This window comes from Strix uralensis, chromosome 10, assembly GCF_047716275.1.
Source record: "Strix uralensis isolate ZFMK-TIS-50842 chromosome 10, bStrUra1, whole genome shotgun sequence".
NCBI lineage: Eukaryota > Metazoa > Chordata > Aves > Strigiformes > Strigidae > Strix > Strix uralensis.
In genome coordinates this window covers 6,122,802-6,150,430 of record NC_133981.1, presented here as the reverse complement: position 1 = coordinate 6,150,430, position 27,629 = coordinate 6,122,802, and the positions used below count along the sequence as shown (strand labels likewise).

Genomic DNA, 27,629 nt, shown 5'->3' with positions numbered 1-27,629 from the left:
AAAAAATCTGCACTAGCAGCTTTTTAGTCAAAATTTCAATTTATTATCATAATTTTCCCTTTTTCCTAATGTCCTGCCAGGAATGCTAGTCATGGAGAATAACCCCACTGTGTTAGGCAACTGCACAGTCTTTGCCTCAGTTTACAGTTCTACTTTCTGAACTTGTAAGATAACAAAACTGATGCAGCTGGTAGGCTATGGTATATACCAGAGGCTAACAGGCTTCAAATGCTTTAAAGAATCATGGAGACATGGAAATAGACAAAAATAATTATTTAAAAAAGAAGTTTACTTCTTCAGAAATATAATAAATAAATAAAAAATATTGCTTGTCTGCCACATCTTACTTGTCCAAATCACTTCATGTAAGTGATTGAGCGATATAATCCAACTTACTTTTATCTTTCTAAGTTTGACTGTTCCATGCATTGAACTCCCTTTAAGTTGATTGTAAGGTCGCTTTATTTCCCACTGAAACATATATTAAACACCTGCATTTTAAAAAAAAGAGTCTCCCCACTGCATCTGGTAACACTTCAGACTTGCTTTGCAACCCTGCTAATATCCTGTTCTCCACACTTCTCACATCTAAAGTATGTGAATATTATGCTTAAGGAAAATATTTCGGTAAGCATGTCACAGTACCTTGAAAGTATGGTGAATCGCTGGGTTGATTTATCAATTGATCTTCATCTGTTCAGATTTTGGAAGCTTTTTCTAACTTGTACCTGATTAATTCTGAAAAAAAACCAAAAAGAGTACAGCAATAAGACATCTGAAACCTCACCTTTGTTTCACAACTATAAATGTATCTATTTAAAAACTAATATGAAGCATTTTATCAATTTTACAAATACAGTTTCTGCAATGGATTTAAAATTGAAAGGTAAGCAGGGAGCTGTTACGCACTCTTATGTACAGAGCAGCTCTTTAAATGGCAGCCTGACATTACCAGAAAGGTATGCATTGGATGAAATCTCAATCTTCAGCCCAGTTACTGCACTTACATCGACTATTACTGACCAGATTTCCAAGCAGACGGTTGTGTCTGTATCACAAGCTGGTAAAACGACAGCGCTGGATTTTCTACACAGGGTTTTTCTAGAATATAGCACGACTCCAACAACAGGGGCTCTCGGTACGCAGCCATTGACATTTTTACCACCGTGTCATAGAACGCAGATAGCTAAAAATGATCCCTCACGTAAGAGTCATTAGTGACTATTACTGTATCGCCGATGAAGATTTTAGCGAAAATTAGAGAGATGTACAGATTGAGGCCTTTCCCACAAAGGAACCTTAATCATCTCAAACTCAGGTTTATAAAACCCTTTCATTCAATGCTTATAAACTTACTGTTTATATAAACCAAATTTAAGCCCGGTTTGCTTTTGTTTAGCATAAAACAATGACTAATTGGTTAAAGCTAAACCAAAGCCCTGTTAAAACTTAAAAAAAAAATTCAACCATCCTTGTGCACAGGTTACATTAAGATCAAATAATTGATTTTTATAAGTGCTTTGAAATTAAACTGATGATTTTTTTTCATCTACTAGAAAGTCATGAAGGTAGATATAGATAAGACAATCTAGCACTGGGACCGGACGACACTTGAGAGAAAACTATTTTTTTTCCCTTCAAGGATTAAAGTCCAGACAAGAGGCATGCAGTCCAACAGGGCATCCAAGCCATCCCACAGGCTGTAGGGCTCTGTCCCAGTGGAAGGTGCAAAACAAAGCTTTTCCTGGCTTCTGCTGCTGCTCCTCTGGGAAGCTGTCTGCAAACTGAGTTCATCTCTTTAAAGTCTTCTTTGCACTGTGGATAAAACCCTTTTTTAAACTCTTCTTTTAAACTGCAGCTTAGCAGCTGACACTATCTTGACTGAGATCACCTACATATATATTTACTATTTCTAAGCTTTACTCTGCTCAGTGACACACCTGATCCTAAGAAGCACATCTGACCTTAATTATATTTGAGGTACTCCACAAAATCCAAAATTTGTCTTCAGTGGACAAGACTCAAGAGCAAGTTCAGTATTATTTTCCCTCTCTCCTCTGAAGTTCTGCTTTATCATTAATAAAACTGATCGTTAACAAATTTCTACACTAGTAGAAGTCTCAGAAAACGTTATATCTCCTTGTTACACATACAAAGCTCATTGAATACTACAGTGTAAAACCCTTCTCTTCAACTCTTGCTGCTGCTCACTGGCAAAGGCAATGCAGTGTTAGTCAAAAATCCTTCTTCTTTGTTTGTTTAGGACAGGAAACTGAATTCATAGGGATCATCCCCTTCACAGAAGATCATTCAATGTTTAGCCTCAAAGTGCCAGTCCCTTCAGGCATACGATCTCCCTACTATGGAAGTAACTCACTCACTTCCTTCTACCCCTATTTCTTTAGGGGATACGAGAGCTCTGCATGCAAAACACTCTTTGTTTTATCCTGATGTAAATGTTATTTGTTACATAAAAAGCAAGCTCCATTGCTTCATGCAAAAATGAAAACAAAACCTACCTATGAAACAGAAGACTTCTCCAAAGACTTAAAAATCTAGAAATAGGGCAATAAGTAAGTGTTAAGTACAAAAACAAAAATGGACCAGATGAGTGTGAAGGAAGGATCAGCAAAAATTTTATTCCTATATAGGAGAGATCAGAGCATACTATGTCACCAGCTGTGAATTTTTCTGTAGGGATTACATCTGGAGTGGAGTTTGAAGGAAGTTAAGAGAATAAGTTTCAAAAGAGTAAGGTGACAGCTTAATGACCCTTTTAAAGAGAACTCTCTCTCCGGATAATGGGTGGCAAAGACCAGGAATGATTCTTGTTGAGAATTTACGGCAGGTCAATTACAACCACAACTGTCAGCAAAGAGCAATGCAAGGAAGCAATCGGATGATTGAGAATAAGCCAGGAGGAGTTCTCTCTCCAGAAGGTAAGCACTTTGGTACCCTGGAAAAGGGAGAGCTAGTTGAAAGACAGAAAGATGACAAAAATAGCTAAACCAGCAATCCAAGAAAATGGAAAACGACCTGCATTTTCAAACTAGCGAAGAAGACTTAGCATTATGTCACTCTCGAAGCTTGGCTATCAAAGCAACGTGGTTGCAATTGCTATTTAATACTTTGGGGAGTTACTGATATGCAAGACAGGAAACCACAGCCTGGCAGAGCAAAAGCTATAATCCCCGGTCAAAATTGCATCTACACAGACGTATATAATAAAGGCATAGCTACAATGACTAATGCATATTATCCATTTGAGGGGAAACACATTTACATGAAAATTGTAATTGCAAATCAACTTATTAAAATAAAGGAAACGTAAAGGTATGTGATAAAGCATCCCTAACTTTTTAAAGTATCAAAACTAATGCAAACCCCTTTAACTCTTTCTTTTCAGCTGTCGAAAACAGGCACCAAAGAATGTGCCTAAATTTTGGAACATTCTTTCTCCTTTGTTATCTACTAAATATCCAAATTTAAGATTAAATACAATGTCTACATTTATATAAACAGATTTGAACACGCTAGGTATAATCACCCCAATACCGGGCTTCATTTAGACATTTTGTTTGTGGGGATAACCTAGGGAGGTCTTATTCTGTCCCTTGGAAAAACGGGTGCCAGGAGGCATGTGTTGAAGGAACACGAGGTGGCCAGCAGAAGGCCGGGGCTGCTGGTAAATCAGAGCAATTCTCAGGCTAATCTCATTTGTGCTAGAGACCAACTCAGGACCCGCCAACTACAGACTCTCATTGGGCCAAAGATGATATAAGAACCATAAGCTCTACCAATACATAACTGGCCCTCCTGTTCTCTTTGGGAGAGACAATTCTTTACATCTTCACAGATTAAAAAAATAAATACCAGCTACATGCTTCAAACAGAGATTAGATACCAAACTTCTGTAAATACCAAATACAAAATTGCAGCATCTCAAGATTTCATATAGTTCCTATGTATACCAATATATTTCTCAGAATTACCTAAATATTTACTATTATTTATGCAACAGAATATTCAGTGCAAAATATAATCATGATACAAGTTATTTTGAAACTATTTCAAACATGCATAGGTATCTCCATAATGAGAAGCATCAAACATAAATAACTAATATATTAGTTACTAAAGAACTAATACCCTAGTCAATGAAGAAGCAGTAACACCTTTCACATAATTCTAAATGAATCGATAAAAATTGCAAAATAATTACGCACAAAGTGCATTCAACTTTGACTACTGTCATTTTCCTTTGTCTAATGGCAACAGGAAAAGATTTGCATTCATTATTTTGTTCAACAAATCATGTTATCACTAATTTTAGTTTTATCTTCCAGCAATTTCTCTTTTAACTTAGAAGTCTTCTTTAGCAGTAAGATTAACAAAGTCATAAGAAGTCTTTGCATATCGCACTTCAACAGTTTAAGTACAACCACACAAAGCATAAAACAGACAGGTTAAAAAAATACTGTTTCAGAAACAATGAAAGATATTCTGTAAGTGAGTATCTTGTCTTATATTTCAAAACACCTGCATCTTGCAGTATGATTTATATCACCATTTGGAAGTTCAATCCATAAAAAAACATTAGCTTACTGCATCTAAGATAAATAAGGACAGTTGAAATTATATTTATATATTTCTTTTAAAATGGTATTTATATACAATTGTAGAGGAGAAAAAGATATATTCTGCATTTTATGCCACAGGAATATTTCATACCAATTACAACTTGTATTACATCAGAAACACAAACAACAAAAGACTGGTAGCAAGCAATAACACACTGGACATCAGGATTTTCAATTTTTTTTAAATAAATAAAATCCTGATTGGCTCATTTAAAAGGGTGCAGGAAGTAAAACAGTAATGTTAAAAAGAATATACAAACGTATAATATAAACATACTTTTCAAGACAGAAAGGCACAGCTAATCAAGACAATGCAGAGTACATGATTAACATGATTTGCAAAATTTATTACTGAGCTTCTCTGTCAAAGGTAATATTATTCAAACTACACCGTCACGGTTATTGCAGATTAAAGATTTCAAATTAGCTCCTCATGTATATCATTATTGTGAGTGGTTGCATTTTATCTGTCTAATTTTAAATTACTGCAGGCAGATGAAAGTCATCTTAAAATCTGACTCATAATTTAGGTACCATACCACTAACCTTAACAGAGATGCTGGTTCTTACACAGGTACAACACTATTCACAATGTAAACAAAGGACACTGGCATGCACCCCAGGCTAAGGATGTCAGCATTTTTCAAACACCTTTCTGACTGTTCCATTTTATGGTGATGCAATATGACCTACATTTTCAATGGCCAAAGAGACACAGAGAGATAGAAAGGGAGGAGATAGAGAAAAGAAAGACAGACAGACCTTTGCTGTCCTTATCCTCCATTAACTACAGCTTTAACTGTCCCTCATGGGGATGGTAATGGGCAAGAATAAAAGCAGAATAACCTTATGCTAAATTCTGACTGAGAAGCTGAAAAATAAGCTATCATAAGAAATAGCAAGATTTTTTTCTACATTCCTGTGAACAAGTACATAGTAATACCCTCAACAGGAAGGAACAGTAGAATCAATAATTTTATAATCAGTTGCCAGTACAAAGCTGTCTGTAATACAGATGCTTATTTCACCACCTTATATTTCCCATCATCTTCCTACCACTTCATTTCTATGTATTCCCTTTAGATCTCAAAATGAAACACAAACTAATCCACATCATTATCACCATTTTTACAGAAAAATTGAGGAAGAAGGAGTGATTTGCCCACAGTTACCTACCAGGCCCAAGGCAGGGTTAGGAACAGAGAGCATCACTCTTCATTATCTCTGCACTGTGCAATCTATTAGGGACTGTGATACCTGTCATCTTAATATATAATCTTGACATAATACCAAAATTATCTCTATCTTGTCTTTCTTGCACATGAACTTCACACAGAAAACTGTACTAGATTACTGCTAACTCTTAGAAGGCCTTCCCTCACAAATGATAGTCCACATTTCTCAAACTGGCTCTGGAAATGCACTTGACTGTGAATTGTAAAACTTGGCACAAGATGTCAATGGTATTTCTCATTATAAACATGTAAAAATAAAGACCTAATTAAAGCTTTGGTTGCTTTTTTCATTCCTCTGCAACTAAAGCACCCTTCCTTTAAAAAAATCAGTAGTTTTCCATGGTTAAACTAGTACATTAAGAAATTAAGGGCTTGTTGCTAGGATTGTGTTAAGCAAAAATCAAGATCAAGATTTTCAGTTACTCTTTTTTAGTGCAAAAAATGTCCTCCAGAATATTTGTAAAGCGCTTACTGGATCACAGTCCCTTTACTAATGCTGGTAGTTAATACAATATGCAATATAACAGTAAATCAATTTCTTATTATTGAAACTGAAGGTCAAAACTTAAGTATACCTCTGTAAATCCAGAATGACTCCAGCACTTTCCAAAGAGTTTCTTGGGATTTGCACATACGTAAACAAGACTGTAATTTGGCACTGCATTGGAAACCAGTGATCAATAAAATGTATAGATTAATTCCTGGGTTTGAACTGTATTTATTATAACAGCTTTCTTATCAAACAATATTCATCCCATGAAGTGCAATCATCCCTACACAGCAAGTGCTGAGAAACTGCTGGTCCTTTGCTTGAGTGCTGCTGCCTTTTCTAAGTGCGACATTACATCAAACTGTTTAGTAGTGACGAGTAAGGAAGACAAACAGCACCTACACGAAGAAAGGGAGAGAAAAAACCCCCAAATTTATCCTGTTTTAAAGAGAAGAGACAGAGTGGAAAGTCAAGAGACAGACTGCTAACAAGTATGATGGAAAGGAATTACCCGTAAAATTACGGGAAGGAGTTTAGAAATTAAGAGGAGAGGATGGACATTGGAAAGGGAGGATGGGGGGCACAGGGTGGTGGAAGACACAATGTCTTAAGCAAAAAGAACTATTTCTCCAACAACACGTGCCCACGTGACTGTGAGGAAATCCTCCTTTGTTAAAATGAGATTACAATCACAAATTCCTCCACTCCTATTATCCCTGGTTGCACCACGGTCAATCTATTTTACTCTTTGAAACTGAATGTAGTGGGAAAGTGGTATTTCTCCCATTATAAACAAATTTATTTTTGTTAATCTAGGACAAAGTCTTGCCGATATAAAATAAATCTCTTCACTATTGTCAGCATTACTAAAGCTCTCTTTTGTGAATGTTTCACCGTAACATTTTCTCAGTTTCTCTTATTTTTTGCCTTTTATTTTTTCTTTCTTCATAGTATCTCAGTTGCAGTTTGGAAGGGAGAGAAGCTGAGGTGACACCTTTAGTGCTGTCCAACGCTATAAAAATTCCAGTTAGAGAAGCCAACTGGTGCAGAGACTTGCAGCATCCAGGCCAAGCAACCCAGAACGAGCCTTCCCTTTGCCTACCAGTGACTGCCATCTAGAGTCAGAGTACACCACCTCACATGAAACACGGTATTGGTAACAAGGAGAAAAATGTTAGAGCAATGAGAGAAATGTTAATCCCATTCAAAAAATACCAAGAACACGCATTCTAGAAAGTTACAACTAGCTTGAAAAATTAAATTATTTGGGTTTCTCTTCTTAACATGCCTTCTGACTAATGAGCATTTGGCCCATGTCTCCCCACTTTTCTCTGAAAACTGCAATTGCATTTTGTTATAAAGTTAAGTTGTATATGTGGGGAAAGTATATATAAAATAGCACTGTACTGCTTTCCAAGTAAATCTTGTGCTTCAGATTGTTTGCTAAGAAATATGCCAGGCCATGCTAAGAAACTGAATACAAAATTTCATCAATAGCCAAAGATACAACAGTCACCTTTCAAAGCCTACCTGTGTAAATATGCTGACAAAGCTTTAACATTAATGACATTAGCGATACTAATGAGATGAAGAATGTCTTTCTAGTAGCATGAAACATAATTTTAAAACTTTAACATTTTCATTTTAATACATTCATACTGACCCAAATATACTAGTGGCTTAAATGTCTACAAAAGCCCACCCAAGCCAACACCACTTCTTACTGTAAATTTGACACATACTTATATACTGTATTAATTCACAGCTGTTTATTATACTATATAAAAATATCTTTTTCTAACTACTATTACTTGTGTAGCAATTAACAGGGCACTCAGTACTCACTCAGGCATTAAGCAGCCAATCACTGGATGCTCTTTAACTGAATAAAAGTTGAAATAGAACTACTAAACAGGTTACAGAGGTGGAAAATAGGTTTCAGCGTGTTTCAGTTATGTACTCTGTTCCTAGGATAATCTGTGCAACATGTAGTTAGAGATCTGTTAACTAAAGGAGGGATGGAAGGAACCTCTAAAGGTCACGTTAGCCCATCACTCAGCCCCAGGGCATGATAACTAAACTATCTGGTGGAAACAATACAGGTAATCGAACCTGTTCTTAAAGACCTGGGGCAATGGAAGCCTGTCACCGCAGGTGATTATTCCAACATTTCGATACTTCCACTAGAAAACTGTGTTTGGTCATGCTGAATCTTCATTGCTGCAATTTGATCTATTTCTTTCCCTACCTGCCATAAGTCCCCTCGCTTTGCAACGCTCTTCAATAGATTTGTCTTCTCACTCTCTCAGTCCCCACTTACTTAAGCTAAGGAACTGGTCCTTTCGGCACTTGTTTGTACATCACGTTTTTCAGATCTTTAAGCAATTGCACTGGCATCTCCACACTTCCTCTTTCCTAATTTCATTCAATACAGACCCTGTTGTCCTGCGTGTGTGCAGTTAATGAATACTTTATTTCAAAACTAAAGCAGACCAAGTGGTCTGATTTTCACAAACTCAGGATCCTTAATACTGTAGGTATATTTTTGCCTAAGAAAGTTTAGGAAGCTCAGCTAGGACATCGTAGGCACTCCTTCCTTATGTAATGTTTTATACTTACAAATAAATCAATCAAAAGTATACACGATATTCCTGTCACTTTAAAAATTCAAGACAGGTTCCCAAGATAATAAAATGTCATTATTATGGTGTGAGCACAAATATAAAGAGGAGGTTGGACCCATTGCCCTGCAGCAAAACTAAGCACTTTCCTGTTATCAGAGATGGTGCACAAAGAAGAGTTGGTGAAGAACCAGAAACACAGAAAAATACTTGCCAAATGACAAGAAAAATAAAAAGTCAAAAATTAATCTGAAAACATCAAAGTAAACCTTTGCAAAATATGACCTCATAAAAGTGAGGTTTTTCTTTCATATATCCTCCAATATTATATTTATGTTCATAAACCCTTAATAGTTACATTTTCTATTTTTGAAGTATTTATATTTTTAAAGTAAATTTTACTCTTAAGCTTTAAACTCTCTGATAACAACAGACAACTATATCACAGTCTCACCATTCCTCTTGATGAAGACACTTGCCTGGGAAGATCTTTGACTTGACATCAGATGATTTTTGGCAGAAGAGATCATGGAATTTCCAATGACTCTTTCCTCCTTTCTCAATAAAAAGGATAACGAAGCAAAGTCTGGGCCCTGCTGACAACTGGATTAGCAGAAATCATTCTTCTTTAACTACAGTGACACATAGTTAAGGTAATATTTTCCTATTTCTATAGCTTTGTCAAAAAAGATTCACATTTTGACGTGAATTACTGTAATACATTTCTTGACCACAATAAACAGTCCTGTACTCTACTCATATCTACTAGAAGCTGTCTCGTGCTAGGGCTACCCGTTACTTATTTTTCCCCAAGTATTGCAGCTGTTTAAAAGACACCACCTGCACAGAAGCCAACAGAGAACAACTGCTTATTTAAAGACGACTATACTTGCCGATAACTTTAAGAGGCCTCTTCAAGGGAGCAATACATTCTTACAGCATCCATCTCCACAGAAGAGCACCAAGGAGAACCACCACCAGAAAAAAGATACAGAATAGCAATTTTACTCAGTGATACTAGCAGAAAGAGAAGAAAATGTAGGCTGCAAAATGGCTGTCTTAGAATTGTAACTCTCTGTGCCAAATTTAGTAGGCCAGTCCTAGAAAGACACAATGGGGAACAGACTCTGTGAAGAGGCAATTACAAACAAAGCAGATTCAATAAGAATGATCCAGTTGTTAGGAAACCTGTTACCTGTATTATCATTACATTACAAGTCTAGCCAACATTTGAGGACAAGTACAGTTCAAAGTCCCTTCAAGAGCTTGCAAGACTAAGGCAGACTTCTTTAACATAAACATTTGAAAACAGCAGCTCTGGAGCTATTTCCTTCCATTTGTTTGATGACATAAACTACAGCTGCAGTCAGTTGCTCCTGTTTGTGCAAGTCTTTCACGTAACAACAGGAAAGAAAAGCTTTACCAGAAAACCTGAGTGTAATATCCTCCTATTCCAATCTGGGCAAAGTGGCTGCAGATCAAGCACAATTTAGGTACTTTTAAAATTAAATTTCAAATTCATGACATTTAAAAAAAATTTTCTGTATGTTTTAATATACATGTGCACAATTTTATTTCAGGATATGTTATTGTTCAACACCATCATATATATACACACACATATACCAGAAACCACAAGCAGATCTCAAAAATTTAAAAAAACCCCAACCCATAACTGCCAAAGCAACACTGGAATGAAACTGAAGTGAAAATATTTACAATGAACCACAAAATCACAGGTGCATACTTGTAGTTATTATTAGCATTGCTTTGTTTCACTCTCATCTCTTACAAGCCAATCTTTTTTCATTTAAGTTATAAAATCCAATTTATCTGCCTTGCCTCTTTTATTAGTTCAATTCTCTCCATGTATAATCATCATTTAAATTTTTATTTAAAAAAAGGCAAAAGGCAGCAGACCAAAAAGAACTCCTCGTGGTTTTCAAACATTCTGCACTAATGTTTTACAAAAGAAAAAACAAGCAAACCTGAATGCTTGTTTATACCAAGTCTCTACTAAAACATTATCATGAGAAAATTTACCTTGAGAGTTTTGTAAATACTATTAAGAGAAATAACATTCTGGGCTTAATGTTTCAGGCACACATATAACCACTTTCGTACCTCAACTGAAAATTTACATGTATATATAAATACATATGTATATGCACACACTTTATAGGTAACGTATTTTGCATCCAATTTCTCTTTTTGCCAATGTTTGACATTAACTGTTCTATTTACCTTTTGCAACTCACCAAAACAGTTTATGAAGCAGATTACTTTATTCCACAATTTGTTTTTTTCTGTTTGCCTATACTTTTCAAGTCCAAATTCTATCCCTGCTTGCAAATAAAATTTGGAAATCACCAGGAAGACACTCACACATCTTTGAACAGAATCTGATTTGCAATGCAAAAATTATCTTGCATGTTCTTCTCTTGCACTTCTGAAACTACTAGTTTGCTTTTATGGATTATTTCCTTAAATGCCTTAGTCCTTAGTCGTCTAATATCTTCTGTGTTGGGCTATACCATTGTGTTCAGTCTATCTTTCTGACAGCAACACCACCTCATACTAGTCAACAGTCTGGTGATTACAAAATTCACTCTGATGGAAAGAATTATGGGCATTAATCCCCTCAGGAAGGAGGATAGCTGGGTTGAAGTCTCCCACATATGTGGTGAGCAGTCTAGCGGATAACAGCTCTGCTAATGACGAAAAGGGAACCAGAACCATTGCCACCTCCTGGGTTTTGAAAGCAAAGATTGACCTTTGCTCCCTTTTTGAAAGAAAGGGCTTATGATCCTAATTTCAAGAGAGCATGAATCCAAAATGCTCCCTAGAGAAAGGTGCTTAGCCCTGGATATAGGCAGGATTTAAGCACATTCCTACTTCAGCTACTGCATAGAAAATGTGCAGATTCATCATCTCCTTCAAGCTGCTCTGGCTGGTATAATTTTAATGAAACACCAGCAAATACTAAAGCATTTGGCCCCCTCCACCTTCACGGAAACACGACCCACCTGGCCTCAGCCAGACCAACCTTCCCTTTGGTACAACCAGCTTGAGAAGGGTAAGGAAATGCCATAACCCGGATCTGCCCCTTCTGGATCTGAGAGTCTCTCCTGGAGAGACCGATTATTTTCTCATCATACATCTCTTGAAATATTTGTTTAAACCATCTCCTTTGACAGCAACTGAAGCAATAGTTTAGAAGCTACATTTGGCCCACTCAGAAAAAGAAACTGAGGAGAACGTGCCTCCTTCCTGAGAAGACCACAACTTCTCTTTGGGGTTTTACCCTGCTTCCAGTCACTATTGTTTCTCACCATCGTTATCCTGACAAAGTCAGTGTGTTCATTCAACATATGTCATACTAAAACCTAAAACTGAGCAGGCATCACCAAAGTGTGCGACCATGCCTCCAACTATTTCTATTTCACTACTCAGGCTTGTACCTCACTCAGAAATCAGGGGGTGAGAACATGCTTCAGTGTATCATGTTTTACGGGAACTGTAAATTGTAGCTGTGCTTAAACACTACCCACTGACAGAGTTACTCTATTAAAAGAAAATAAACCATAAAATAATCCAAAGCAAAATATAACCCCAATTTAAAACAAGAAACATATATTTACCAATATAGACCTTCTACTCTCTTTCTTCATTTTCTGAGACAGAAGCGTTTCTTTCAACATCTCTCCATGATGTGGCCAAGCTCAAAGCCTTGTAAAATTGTAAGATTTCTAGGACTTTTTTTACAGATTTGGACTGCTTTAAAAAAAAAAAACAACCAACCAATAAACCAAAACAAACCCAACCAACCAACTTTTATTAAACTTTGAAAAGCTGACTCAGAAGCTGTGCAATAGCTCTGATTCAGCTTTCTTAGCCGAGTCAAAGCATCTGGCCACGTGATTCAGCAAACGCCACTCTGAAGTCGGGCAAGAGCTGCTTTCCAAAGGAGGAAATGCCTGTTTTCCCTTGCAATCTTTGTGCAAAATTTCCTCAGTAGCACTAACAGTTATTTATTTAAACATGATACAAGTAAACATGATATTCACAACTCTCTTATTGTTCATCCAATGTTTCAAGCCACAGTTAATACAAACATTTACCATTTGGCCTGCTGCCAACAAAGACAAATTCTTCTTAGTCAGTTCAAAACCTCCTTCAGCATCCACCTCTTCCTCTGAAAACTCTGGCATGCCACTGATGATCTTCAGGGCACAATGTAAATGCTACCAAACCCATGAATTGTAGGATTGGGCAAGGAGAAATAAAAATATGCTGGTTTTTTATTAAAAAATAAATAAATAAAGGAAACCACTCTGAAAACATCCTGCCAACAAACTAAGAGGCTACTAGATAACTGACTAATCCCGTCGAAAACAATTCCAAAAGAATAAATGGCTGCTTCCTTACAGAATACACAAAACATGAAATGCCGCTCTAAAATTACCCGACAGTCATTTTAAATCACAGAATGCAGACACCATGTGGGATCTCCGAGGCATTGCACAGGCAGCTGAAGTCCACGGTGTTAATAATTTTTAGAATAAAAGAAAAATCTAACCATCTAACCTGTCTTGCAGCAGTTTCACGACACTGAGTTTCATGAGATATCTGTTAAAACACCTTCATTTTCTTGCCAAGTGGGAACCTCCCAGGTCACTGGGAATAGGCATCATGACCCCGTGTACCACTTTTAACTTCTGATAATTCCACTGCCTCAATTAAAGCACCTTTTGACACGCATGCAAGGCACGCTTTCATTTGCTGGGTGCATCCCTGCACCTGTAAACTCATTCTTCTACACTGAATACCTAAATTTCCAGTCTCATGTAGTTTTGAGTTTGACAAGCTGTAATAAATTAGTGACAGATCACCTTAAAACATACCATAATTGATCTCCAAGCTTCATAAATATTCAGTAGGATCCAGATATGAACTGTAGAAAGCTGTTACATAATTCCTGTGAAGATATCTGAAAAAGGGCAATATCAGAATGCCCCCTGTATAATCTAGATTAACCAAGAGACAGTGCCCTTATTTAACAAAAAATTATTTAAAAGGATCATGCAATACTATTGTTATTTTAAATTACTAAGATAAGCTTTTGTCTCACTTCATGAGGAAAGTAGTAGTAGTAGTGAAATGTCTTTATAACAAACACAGCATTTCTATTACTTGTATTTTTCAAACTGCTTCTGTGAAAAATTCTGGAATTTTACAGGCTTCTTTCAGTTACATAGTGAAAAATAAGAAATAAAAACAATCCGGTAGCCCACAACTTGTGGTTACATTGTTATCTGATAGGAGCCCAGCTTTTAAAGTATGGTATTAACAGTACATTTAATCAATCTTGGTAACACAGGCAGTAGACAGCAAAATTGATAATAAAATGTTGCATTTTTGAATTATTGTTATTGTCACTACAGTCGCAACAAGTATTTTCACTCTCCCTTCTCTCGTTATGTTGTAATTCTGTGAAAATGTGCTAGCTCTGCAGAAACACAAGGGTCCATCTTAGGAAAGCTTTTTACAAGGCTAAGAACCACATTGCTTAGTACCTTAAAAAAAAAAAAAAAAAAGAAAAAAGAAAAAAGCTACTACTTGTTTTACACCAATCACTGGATTGAAATATTTCAGGTTTATCTGCCAAAAGTGAATTATTTTAATATCTGCAGAACTAGACAGCCAGCGTCTAAGAATTTTTACAGAATCAGATGACAAGCTCTTGAAACACTGATGCTAGTTTTCAGTAAACACTGAGGCTAAAGACTGCAAAGAAAATATAACACTCTAACATAATTTAAAATGAGAAAACAGGGTGACACCAATAGGTTAGTTTGATACCCGTCTTGCATAAAATCGTGGTGTACAATCAACAAAGAAATAAAGGACAGTGATAAAAAGTAATGCTAAACATAGGCTTACAGAAAATAGGTCTCGCTAAATATATTTGGTATGGCTTTCTGACAAGAATATAGGTTGGACTGGATAAAAATACCTTGTAGTTTCTGACCTACTATACTTAGATCTCTGTAAGATTTAGTGCCACACAACAGTCTGATTTAGAAGTTATTCAACACGAAGAAAACCTGGAATCTAAAACCACCTCATAAATTATTAGGGAGGCTTAGGAAAAATATTTTAAATCCACCTCATCAATAGTTAAAGCTGTTTTCTTAGCTCTAAAAATCATAGCTCATTATAGCCTGGAATACTAATAAAAAGCTTCTTCCCCTTTAACTTTTCTGCAGTTGGAAAAAAAAAATATCTATATGCAGTTAAAGAAAAGGGGAGGAGGTATAAAGTCTCTTTAAACTTTGACTCTCATAGATTTTTTTTTTTTCAGGGAAGGAAACTTCAACATTAACAGATTTCCTCAATTAAAAAAAAAAATAATCTGGTGTACTTAAAAGCCATTTTTTCAGCAAAAAAAAGGATACTAATGAAAAATCTGAGCCAGTTCCACACACATGTAACATCTTGCAGTACTAAACTTACCTAGCTTATACTTCTTGTATCCAGAGTCACCTGGAAACATTACAGAGGATCATTTAACACTTTTGACAAGGACAGGTGTGCAAGAAATTATTATGTATAAGCTGCTTCAAGGTCTTACCATATGGCACATATAAAGGAACTCAAAGAAAGAGGGAAAACTACATCACATTAGCTTGTTGGAAAGCCTGCAAACACAGGTACTTATTCTAAAAGAGCTGGCACAGAGTAAGGTGCTATACCCCATGCAAGACGTTTTTTCCTATTGCATGAATCTCCAATACTGTTGCCGTAAGGAAGGTCCAATGCTATTTGGTATTTCTGTCAGTCAGTTGAAGGATTATATAAAAGACTGTAGCTGATAGAATCTGCACAGAATGCACAAACTGGTGAAGGACAAATAAATAAGACTAGGTCAACCCTGCTCTTGAGATCTACATCATACGTGACACTGAATTAATGGAAAAACATGCTTGTATACAGCCAGTGCCACACACTCCATACATGTGAAACAAGGGTGGTTTCATACTTACAAGATGAGGAACTCTACTTGGAAATCGAAAGAAGACTCCAAAGACTCAAGTGCATATAGAAACCCAGCAAGCTGGAACTGGCTTCCTGGGCAAAAAAATCTCGTGGATGTTTAAAATGGCAAAATAGGGCAGGAAAGACAACAGGCTATTACATCAATATGTAGCTTTAGTGAGGTTCTTGATGACGTATTTACCAAATTCTACTTCCCATTCTAAAAGAGAAAAGTTAATGAACATTGATGATGCCTGAAAGTCCTGTCTTAAAAAGAAAAATAATGGCTTTGTTCTCAAAATCATTCTTATGAGCCTAAGACCCAGAACAGAGAATTTGTAAGACTTTTGTAATTAGTAACACATATGAAGACAAGAATGGCACAAAACTCATTAAATATTATTAACTAATCATATGGACTGCTGTATTCTAAATTAATTACTCAAGGACTATCTGTCATTGTAGAGAGTTTAATAAGACTATCAGACCAACACTGGAATGATGAACAAAAAGTGAAAAAAGATTATATTGGATTAAATGACAGAAAATAACACAACAGTACTCAAATGCGATTAAATAAATAATTGTGGATTTTCACCTACAAGTCTTCAGTTCAGATCAACTTCTCTCTGTGGTAGAAACGGATAGGTCTCAGAAAACGGAAAGAGCTCAGAGAAGGGCAAGAAAAATATTAAGTCTTGATAAGACTGGATGCTTCAAGATGCTTAAGACTTCCAAAAGGTAATCAGTGGTAAAGAGGGAAAGGCAGCAACAAACCCCACTGCGTAACATTTGTGTAGAGAACGTCAGCTAGGTCTTCTCACTCTTTGGCAAAACACTAGGGCTATAACATAGTGACTAAAGCCTTAGGAAAAACAAAGGTTTTCATCAAAGCAACTATATTAAACGGCAACAATTTCAGAGTTCATAAAAGTGAGTGTTTTTAATGACACATGAATTCATGGCCCATTCCTTGGCTCAAGCTTTGTATAACTGCAGAGAGCTAGGTTTATCACGTATAATTATATCACTCACAAATCACATAATAATACATAAAGATTTCAAGAACAGAAATCACTTATCCAGATTTTCTGTGTTGGAAATTCTTTATTCCCAATAGTTGGGCAGAGTTTTAATGACCACTCCCTGTAATGCTTTCCCAATAGCATCTTCCAAAGAATCTGACCAGTTGCCTATTGAAGACAAAGTACTGGCTCGAAACAATCTACAAATCTGTAAATAGCTGTTAACTGACGCTATCCAGAACAAAAAAGCACCTCATAATCACTCACAGCTCTAAAACCAGGAAAGCACAGATTACAGCACACATTCACGCCAGGACCCTAAAATTGTCAATGCAAAGTGCTAAGCAGAACAAGTCCATAAACTACTTAAGTGTCCAAACCAAAACGAAGAGGGAAGGTATTTCTCAGGTACCATGATATATACTACAATAACACTACCAGCTTTAGCACTGCCCAGGTGTCAAAGTCTGTGGACCAAAAGCCTAAAACTCAACACTTGGTATCGCTAACACCTTAACACTCTTTTCTCCAGACACCTCTAGCTTTTTTTTCCAGCGCCAGCTTAGTTTCTCAGGGTAGGAAGAAACAACTTTTCTTCCTATCCATTGGCGACAACCAAACTCACCAGGAAACGTATCAGAATGATGATTGTTTGCACACCCCGGGCCCTGCTGCTTGTCTTCCCAGCATCAAGCGGGGACAAGCCCAAGGGTGGCCCAAGGAGGCCAGCCCACCTCCCTCACGCCTGCGCCATGGGCACGTCCTCCGCACCCTCACCAGGGAGCGGGCACCAAGGGGCCAGCACTCCCGCTCCCTCCAGCCACCGCGGTGGGTCCCACCACCCTCACGGCGCCATCGCCTCGGTGCTGGGCGCCGCGGTGCCCCGTCCACCTCGCTTTCCCGTGTGTCGCTGCCGCCATCGTGGGGGGCCGAGGCCGTGCAGAGCCCCGTGAGGGGAGGACGGGGCCGCCAAGAGTGATGGGGACAGAAGCCCCGGGAGGACGCGCTGGGGCAGGAGCGCGGCGGGAGGGCGGCCGAGGCGCACCCCGGCCCGGCGGCCTTCCCGCCGCGGCGCGTCGAGGGCGAGGGAGCATGTGCCGGGGGCATGGCGGGGCGGCCCGGGCGGGGGGCGGCGGGGCCGGGGGCGCGGTGGCGAGGGCGGGGAGGTGGAGCCTGGCTGCGGGCGCGGGGACCGCCGCTTCCCTCCCCCGTCGGCCCCTCACCTGGCGGGGCCGCCCCTCGCCAGGGGGCCGGTTCCACGCGGGGCGCAGGCCTCGCCCGCCGGCCCTCCCCGCCGCCGCAGCAGCCGCCGCCGGGCCGCGCGTCCGCCGCCAGCCGGCTCAGGCCCCAGCCGCCGCCGCTGCCGCCTCCCCCTCCATGGCCGCCGCTCTCGCCGGCTGCATTGTGGGAAGCTGACCTCACTCGCTGCTGCCGCCGCCCCGCCGGCTCCGGCACTCGCCGCCATGGGGGCCGTGACCGACGGTGAGACCTCCCTCCTTCCTCCACTCCCGCCCCGCGCCCGCCGCCCCGCGCCCCGACCCCTGCCCGGCCCGCTCGGCTCCCCGCGGCGCCGGGCCCGCCTCGCCCTTCCCACCCGCCGGGCTGCCCCCGCCGCACGGCCCCGGCCGCCCTTCGGGGAAGGGCTCCCCACGCCCCGGCCTCGGGCCTCTCTCCCCGCGGCCCCCCTGAGCCCGACCCGCGGCCGCTCACCCCGCAGCCGGGCCTCCATCCCGGCCCCGAGCCTGCAGCCCCGCTCCCGGGCACGCCCGGGCCTTGGGCGCCCCCCGCCCCCCGGCCTCTCCGCCCGGGCCCCAGGGTCCCTCAGCCCCGCGCTCCCGCCTGGCGCCCGGGGACGGCGTTTCTCGAGCAGCTCCTCCCGGTTTAGCCCCGGGAGTCTTTCCCTGAAGGCCGGGGGTGAAGCCCGCGCTCGGCCCTGGGAGGCGGCTGCCATTTAAACAGGAGTTTTCCCTCAGATGAAGTTATCCGCAAGCGACTTCTGATCGATGGCGATGGTGCTGGTGACGACAGGCGGATCAATTTGTTGGTGAAGAGTTTCATTAAGTGGTGTAATTCCGGATCTCAAGAGGAAGGGTATTTGTTTTCTTTTTTTGTTTTTGGTTTTTTTTAGTCTTGGAACTGATTAGCTTGCATTTCAGTGGAAAACTGGGCTTGATCCATTTTGAAAACATCCGTGTTAAAATGTACACATCTGCTTTTCGCTATGGCTGTGTGGTGTTTCCAGCACAGACGCCGAGCACTGTGGTGAGAGATGAGGACTAGAGATGGGTCAGAAAGTACTGAAGGCTGCAGGCTGTATCATGAAACCTGGCAGCACCGCTCGAGTGCCCTCAGGATTGTCGTGCCGCTGCGTGATCCATCCGGGAGTCCCACTATTATAACTGCATCATGGCTCGTAATATTTTAGTTGGCAGTTCTGCATTTGTTCTGTTAGGAAAGGGTAGCACTGCTGGTATTTCTGCTGCTGTGGTTCCCTTTTTTAAAACAAACAAACAAAAAAAAACCCAAACAAAAAACAGGCTAAAGTAGTAAGGGATGAATGACAACAGGGTGTTCTGCTGCGGGGTGTGTACTAGTACTGGATATAAATTCCTGGAGGAGACAATATAACAATTCTGTGTACAGAGAAGCACTGCAGTATTAAAATACTGATCTCGATGGTCACAGAGCCAGCCCTAGCTGGGAAATTTATAAGCCCTGGATCAACCTGCCCATTGCTTTAATACTCTACACCTATAAGGACATGATGGTGGAATTAGTGGGTGCAATGTTTATAACCACTTTCAAAAAACTTTACATTCAATCTTTGAAATATTTTCTTTACTTAATCATTGTTATTTAACTGTTCCTTATGCTACATGAGGCTTTGTTTTCTTGTTTTGTAAAGGTAGGGGGTATTTTTATGCTGCTTAGGAGTAAATATCTTGTCTGTTTTCAGTTACAGCCAGTACCAACGAATGCTGAGTACTTTATCACAGTGTGAATTTTCGATGGGAAAAACTCTTCTGGTCTATGATATGAACCTGAGAGAAATGGAAAATTATGAAAAAATATATAAGGATATAGGTAAAGATGAGAAAATATTACTGTTTCCTGTTTGACAGTTTCTCTTTTATGGACAAGCTTGAGCCACTTCTGGTGAACATAATATATACATATGATGAGTGGTTTGGGTTTTTTTTAATTTTTCTTAATAGATAGCACTCATATATATGCTGTAGGCTTCTTATGAGTATATCAAAATACATACAAATAAAATCTTTTTTTAACCTATTGAAGTGTATATAGTTTTGAAGCTGATGGAGCTAGCAGGCCACCATGTCACAAATTGCTCTTTATCTTTGTTTACATGTATTGTTTGATTTCAATATAACTCTGTGTTTATTTTTTTTAAAAGAAAATAGTATAGCTGCAGCACATGAGAAGATTTCTGAATGCAAAAAACAAATCCTGCAAGCAAAAAGAATTCGAAAAAATCGCCAGGGTAAGGAGCAATATTTGTATTTACACTGGTTGGTTTTGTTATTTTCTTTTAAAATACATTGTATCAGAAAATAGATACCAAATTTTTGAAAATGCACGGCAATATACTGGCATCATGAATACTATATTTAGTCTGGTGGGTTCCACACCCACTACTGAAAGTTTTTGGTGGATGAGGCAGGCAGGATTGAACCAGTAGATCTCAATGACATACAACATCAGGAAAACCTTTAACAGTAGTTCAGAGAGATGTTTTCCGGCCAAAGAAAAACCCCCGAAGCATCCTATCACAATTCAGGTGACTTGAAGAACTAAAGCACATTATTAACAGCAAGACAAGAGCTGAAGAGAAGCTGAAGACAAGCACTGAAGATCATGCAAGTGTCTTCCTTCAGCTCTTAAGGGAAGGTAACGTCTTGGCATACACAGAGACAGTGGTGCCAGTTACACACCCAAGAGCTCTGTATGTGTCCTTACTGAGAGGTGTATTTTTTACCTACTCTTAAAAGTATGTGCTGATAATTTAAATTGAAACTTAAAGCATTTCCCTGTAATACTGTCTTATAAAAAGATTAGCAATTGAGGAGAGGCAAGACTTTGTTTTTTCTTGATAAATGAAATGCACAAAGAAAATGATTAAAAGTGTAACAGATGGAGGTTTTAAATACAACTGTTTGATCAATTTTGTGGATAATTTTAGACTCAGCTGGAAATTAAAAGAACCTTAACCGGTAGGAATGTAGAATTCTTATGTCTTCACAAACATAGCTCTGACATGTTTGCTTTTTGATATGTTCTGTCCAGCCTGCAGCACAGATTTTTCCATGTGAATGAGGTAGTTGGTATATGTACAGTCTTACTATCAGGAAATGGATGTTGCCTGTATAACCATAATATTATTCTCAATGTGTAATACAGTTTTTAAAAAACCCTGTTGTTTCTCATGCATCATTTTTTACTTTTTTTCTAAAAATTTTAAATGTTTATGCGTAACATCAGCACTGTTTTCTGTACATATACATTACACTGTATCTAAACCCAATGTTTATGAATCATACACATAAGACCAAAGGTGCAGCAGTACAGAGATATCTAAAGGTCCTGTTTTCTGGCCTCATCCTTTGTGAATCACTAGCACTGGGTAAGTGTGAGTAGATCATTATCTGCCTACAATCATATCTGTAGTTTGTTTAAAATCTCTTTTCATGTAATCATCCACTTTGAAAGGTTACAGCATGGTATAAATTATGCAGGTACTTTTTATATATGTAAGGTGTTATGTACAAATTTGAAAAATGTTAAAACAGTTTTTCAAGAAGGAGAAAGAATCTGTACCATTCTGTGGTACCTGATTTTCGATTCTTGAATCAATAATTTCAGAATTATTAGACAAACTCTTTAAATTTCTTTCAGAGTATGATGCATTGGCCAAAGTCATACAGCACCATCCAGACAGACATGAAACACTGAAGTAAGTATGAGACTACATTAAATTATAATAAGCCAGTAATCTAGAAGTCACCAGATTTGACAGTTCCTTGCTTTTCAGTTTGACCTTTCCTCACTTTCATATAATTTCTTTTGACACAAGAAAAACTTGGGTTTCGTTTTCAAAGTGTGCCCTTATCAGCTTGCTTTAATCCCCATCTGTATGGGTTCAGAAGCATTGCTCATCGTTTTGTATTTGAAATTTTTCCATTGTTAAGGTGAATAAGTGAACTCGGATGTAAATGCACATCTAATGTCTGTTTACTGGGGACGAGTTGCTCAGAAAAGAGAGATAGTGGGGAAGTGCTGTAAAGTGCATCAGCAAGGGATTCAGTAGTGACGCAAAATACATAATGCACAAGCAAGTAAGGTGGAATGAGAGAAAGCAGGAGAAAACTTTTAGGTTTTTTTATGTTTTCCTTGTAGTAGTTGTTCCTGCATGGCCGGTTATAAATGACTACGTTGTGTACCACAGTATAACCTGCCCTGGCATGCCAGTTAGACCTACCTGTTGTCCAACTCATCTTGCATGTAACTGACAGTATTGCTTGTGTCACTGTTGGGTTTGGATCGCTATCTGTGCCTTTGGGTCATTTCGGGCAGTTGTGGGGACATAATCTTTTTAATTTTATCAAGCCATAGAAACATTCCAGAACTCCTTGCATCTATGAGTTTGTTCTTCTTAACCTGATTAAAGATATAGCATGGGGTTACTGTTCTCATTGAAGAGCAGTTTGCACCTATCCTGTTGCCTACTTTCAGTGAAATTGCAGAGGGAGGCTGTCTTTTCACATTCCATGGCCTTTTATAGCAAAAGGAAGATATTTTATTATATTATTACCCTAATAGTAGGATTTTTGTAGCTATAAGCTACCAAGAATATTTCACACATTTCTTTCTTGTATGTTCTTTTTCTTGATATCGTTTGTTGCCTTGGTATCATTACCACAACTTTATTACAGGTGATTCTCATGAGGCTTGGCTACTCCTTACTTCATTAGTCAGCATGTGCCATTTATCAAGAGAGGCTTCACAATAAGGAATTATCAAAAGCGAAGTTTTTCAGATGAGTCAGTTGATTAAGAATGGAAACAACTAAACAGTAATACCTTTTTCTTGGGGGATGCCAGGTTGTTTAGGTTTGGAGGGTTTGTTCTAATTTTGATTAACACATCCAAGCATAAGTTTCTTGAGCAAAGCTAGAAATGGTGGTAAGGCACAGCTAGTAAATTTGGCGTTTTGTCTTTTCTTAAACTTGATTTTATCATCTCTTTAGAAGAGTGTACTACAGTTAGAAATACTGGTGTGTTCATCCACACAAGAATGGCTACACTGTATGCCCCTTTTGCCCTTAGTATCCAAACTTGAACTATAGCAGAGTGTGATCCTCCATTTTAGAGACGGGGAAATAGGACATAGTAACAAAATGTAACATTTTGAAAGGGAGCTTGGTTCATAAGTGTTCTAGCTTTAACTGACCTCTCCAAGTGAATATAGGGACTAGATGAAGTTTTTATCCAATGTTTTAATTACAAAGCTTCCTTTCTCTCCAGTTTGAGGAAAGTATACAGAAACTCATACTATGAACCAAGAAGGAGCACCCTCAAATCAGAATGGAGGAAGCCTCACTAACAATGTCATGCTTTTCATGGAACCCTTAATCACTAAAAAACACTTGAGAAAACTTACTGTGAGGAGAAATGTCAGGTTTTATTGCAAGAGTTACATTTATAGCTTTTGCAGGTCATATGGCACAATAGGACAAAGTTCAGAAAAATACTTTCTTTATGCTTTTAAGGGACTGTTCCTTGGAACAACTAGTCATACAGCACAAAAGAAGAGAAGGTGTTACCAGCTTAGTCAGTTCAGGAAGTGACAGGACCTGAACTACTAAATGGCAGTGCCCACAGTGTAATTAGATGCAGTATCAGAAGAGCTGTTAAAAGGACCAAGAAATGACACTGAGTTTTAGAAAAGGAGATACAAAAATGAGAAGGCTAGGCAGAGATTCTCTGGAGCAGAAAGTAAAAGAAGTAAAATGCCAGATGTAGCTTGGATGTTATTAGAAAAAAATTGCATGTCTTCTCACAGTCTGCTTATACCTGACAGCACAGTATAAACAGCGAGATTTGGCCAAACAGAAGTCTTCCAGAAACTAAAAACCAAATATTAGCAAAAGCACTGTATGAGCCTATAACCTGTTAGCCAGTCTCTGTTATGGGAAGGGATAATGTCACACCCAACCCTCTTTCAGGCATTTCCCTCAAGATGCCAAGCGTACTGGCTCAAAAAAAGACAACACCCTCAGGTAGCACTAAAACAGGCCTTTTTCCCAGCCGCGGCGAGTTACTTAGAACTGGAGGCCTTTTTGTGGTTCTCTGCCCAGACTAGTTACAGCAGTTGTCAGTACTTCAGAAAAAAACCCTTTTATTCCCTTACTGGCCCCTGTATGGCTCTGCCTGCTAATTAATCAGGGATGGTCAGCCTCAATCCACTTCACCTTTAAAGAAACAGATTGTTCTCATTACATGAAGCATAAGTTATGGTAGGCATTAGAGGAAAAGTACAAGGGCCAAACTGGAGGTTTGCGTGTAGGCGTTGATGCTCCATCCTCATTTGAAAGCTAGTGTACATTATGGTACCTGTTAGTCTTTGCCCTGCCTCAAAAAGGATTGTGGTGGTCCATGGTGGGTCCAAGTGGGAACAGAAAACAGTCCAATGCTTGCAGAAAGATCCTGAAGAGGTGTTGAAAGATGTATTTCAAAAGGATATGAATAACAATGAAGATTATAGGTGTTGCATGTTTCCTTTATCTCTTAATGCCAGAGGCATTTGAGAAGGAAATGAGTGTTAAATTCTGTGTGCTGAGGCATAAGCTGTATCATGTAGTTTCATCAAAAACATGGATTATTCTACATACACCTACTGTAAAGTCTACATGTTATCCAGTACTCTGCCTGGTCAGGCCATTGTCAGAGATAAGGTACTTGACTATGTGTTTGGTCAGTTGTTGTGTCTGGGAATTGTTGTGTTTGTATGTTGGGTATGTAGGTTTAGCAAATATGTTCTTGCTGATGCCGTGTTTTTATTTAATCTACTGATGTCAACATAAATCTGTGAAGTAGTGAAGCTTATGAAAATACCATGGGTGTTTAATGTAACCCACTTCTTTAACTTTCATTGTATGGTCAAGTAAATAACATGTTTGTGGCAGGGCTGAATTGTTAACAGTCCAAATGCCCGGTGTACAATTGTATTCAAACTTGGAGGCCTTTTACAGAAAACAAGTCCTGAAATTACAAGTTTATGACATAATAATTTAACATTTATGTCTCTATGTAATTTCATTTGTTATGCTTTGTTTACCTATGCTGTTTATCTAATAGTTCCTTTTCCTCCACTTAGTTCAAATCTATTTTTCAAGAATTTTACAGAACTTTTTAAAAATACTATGACAACTTCTTTCCAGGCAGCTAGAAGCTTTGGGAAAAGAACTGCAACATCTTTCTCACATTAAAGAAAATGTTGAAGATAAGGTAGGTTTTTCCTAGAGATTATATTCTAATTATTTATTGGGAACATAATGGAGAATCTACTATGGATTGCTTGACTGGCTGTGCTCTCTGTTTCCTGAAATATGTATTTTATTGTTCCAGTTGGAGCTGAGAAGAAAGCAGTTTCATGTTCTCCTGAGCACCATCCATGAACTTCAGCAAACCCTTGAAAGTAAGTGGTGTTCTTAATTTATATATATAACTGGGTTGGGTTTCAGCAGATCAAAAGGAATTGCAGCTTCCAGCAGTGGGCTAGTTATGTGCAATTGAGGTTGGTGACCTCTTGCATCAGCAGCATTTTTTTTTCCACAGTAGTAGTCCAGAGCCTGAGACTGCTCAGAATTTTTTTTCTTGTACAAGCTAGCCACCATGTCATTTCCTGACTAGCTTCAGACTAATCTGTAGGCAACAGACTCTTTTGAGATGTGGGGATGGAGAATAGCAATTTGAAGTTGGGTTTTTTTTAAACAGAAAAAGTATTTCTTACAGGAAAGTATTCTTGTGCATAGTTTCCAAACTTATTTGTATAATTCCTGTTTCAGTAGTTTTGAACATGCCACTGCCATTGTGGTATTGTTTGAGCTTTACTAAAGAGAAATTGAAATACAGGAAAGCCAAATGACTTACCTACTCAGAGCGTGAGTCTAATAGAGCAGAGACTAAAACTGGCATACACAAGAGCAAAATTCAGGAATTTAGTCATACCCGTTTTTGTCATAGAAATAATATTCTCAAATCCGTGCTTACTTTTCATGCCCTGATAGTATTGTTTTAAATATTATTTGCTGGTTTTTTGCCATGTCTTTCTGAGATGGAATAATTGTTACAGTCTTTGAGCATGACCTGATTAACATACAGAGATGGCTCTAAGAGCGGACTTTCATTCTCCAAGGCCATCTAGATCTTCTTAAGCATAACGAACTGTTAATCCTAGGTGCACTTTAGCAGAAGGTTATTGTTATTCTGTGTTGCTAACACTTGCTTAAGTATTAGTCTCTAAAATACATTTTCACGTGAATGTATAGATTACCTTTCAGCTTCTAGAATTTTGTGAAGGAAGTAACATTTTAGCAGAAGCCACAGCTTCAGTTTGAGTTAAACTATTAAAAGGCAAAGAGAAGGCATGTGGTTTGAAGCAATCCAGTACTCTTTGCTTGAATTTACCCCATGTTTTCTGTAATAGCTGTTACAGATAACAGCCTTAAAAACTTTGACAGATTTTTTTTTTTTTGTTTGAACACAGCATTTTGTATGAGATACTCAACTACACATTTAAGGCAATTAACATAAAATATTTAAGTGGGACACAGCTCTGCAATATAGTCTGTAAATATAACCAAGCATGTTTGACTAACAGTAATATTGAATTTTAGATGATGAAAAACTTTCAGAAGCTGAAGAATCTCAAGAAACTCAGATGGAAACAGAGACCAAACAGTAGATGTAATATGAAGACTGACTATACCACTGAAGAATGTCCAAGTGTCTTCGCTTTGTGTTGAAACCAACAGTAAGAGACAGAGCCGAAAAATAGTTTTCTACTGCTTCTGTGAATTTTTATAGAAAAATACTTGTTTTGCTTATGCTTTGGGAGAAAAAAGAGTTACAGATCTCTGCAGACAGGCAATTTGTGTTAATAAACAAACTTTGTAATTTGTGACAAGAAATATATTTTGTTTTACAAAGGATGAAGCTTCTGCACAGTACTTGTGAACTAAGGTGTTTGCAAAACATTGTCAATAAAAGGTGTTTACAAAGAGTTTCCTATTTTTTGTAGGCATTGAGCCTAATAGTACGGGCTCCTTTCCTTACTTGACATTGGAGCGAGGGCAGTGCATCTTTGCATGAGTCCCAGCTTCCATACCCTAGTCCAGATGGGACCTAAAACTCAACTAAGTAGAGTCTTAATTTTTCAAAGTAGCTGCCATTTTAGAACTTGCCTGTGACTAGACTAGAATTTGCTAGTTTCATATAAAACAAATTACTTCTATAGAATTAATGCTTGTCAAGGGGTGTAAAACAACAAAAATCATACTG

At 38.6% G+C, this 27,629-nt stretch overlaps 2 protein-coding genes across 3 annotated transcripts in view; one reads left to right on the top strand and one right to left on the bottom strand.

Annotated features, from left to right (window-relative positions):
- Positions 1 to 18,358, bottom strand: part of ATXN7 (ataxin 7) — an 89,054-nt gene extending 70,696 nt beyond the window's left edge. For both annotated transcript variants that reach the window (XM_074879036.1, XM_074879038.1), the window contains exons 1-2: positions 18,273 to 18,358; positions 646 to 738 (exon numbers count right to left, since the gene is read on the bottom strand). The gene's annotated coding sequence lies outside the window, so the exon portion shown is untranslated. The remainder of the gene's footprint in view (positions 1 to 645; positions 739 to 18,272) is intronic.
- A 1-nt stretch (position 18,359) lies between these two features.
- THOC7 (THO complex subunit 7) lies at positions 18,360 to 27,351 on the top strand. Its single transcript, XM_074879043.1, has 8 exons — positions 18,360 to 18,531; positions 19,023 to 19,140; positions 20,006 to 20,133; positions 20,465 to 20,551; positions 21,964 to 22,021; positions 25,508 to 25,574; positions 25,695 to 25,764; positions 26,966 to 27,351. The coding sequence occupies exons 1-8, from the start codon at positions 18,513 to 18,515 to the stop codon at positions 27,031 to 27,033; spliced, it is 615 nt and encodes a 204-aa protein (XP_074735144.1). The 5' UTR covers positions 18,360 to 18,512; the 3' UTR covers positions 27,034 to 27,351.
- Positions 27,352 to 27,629: the final 278 nt, after the last annotated feature.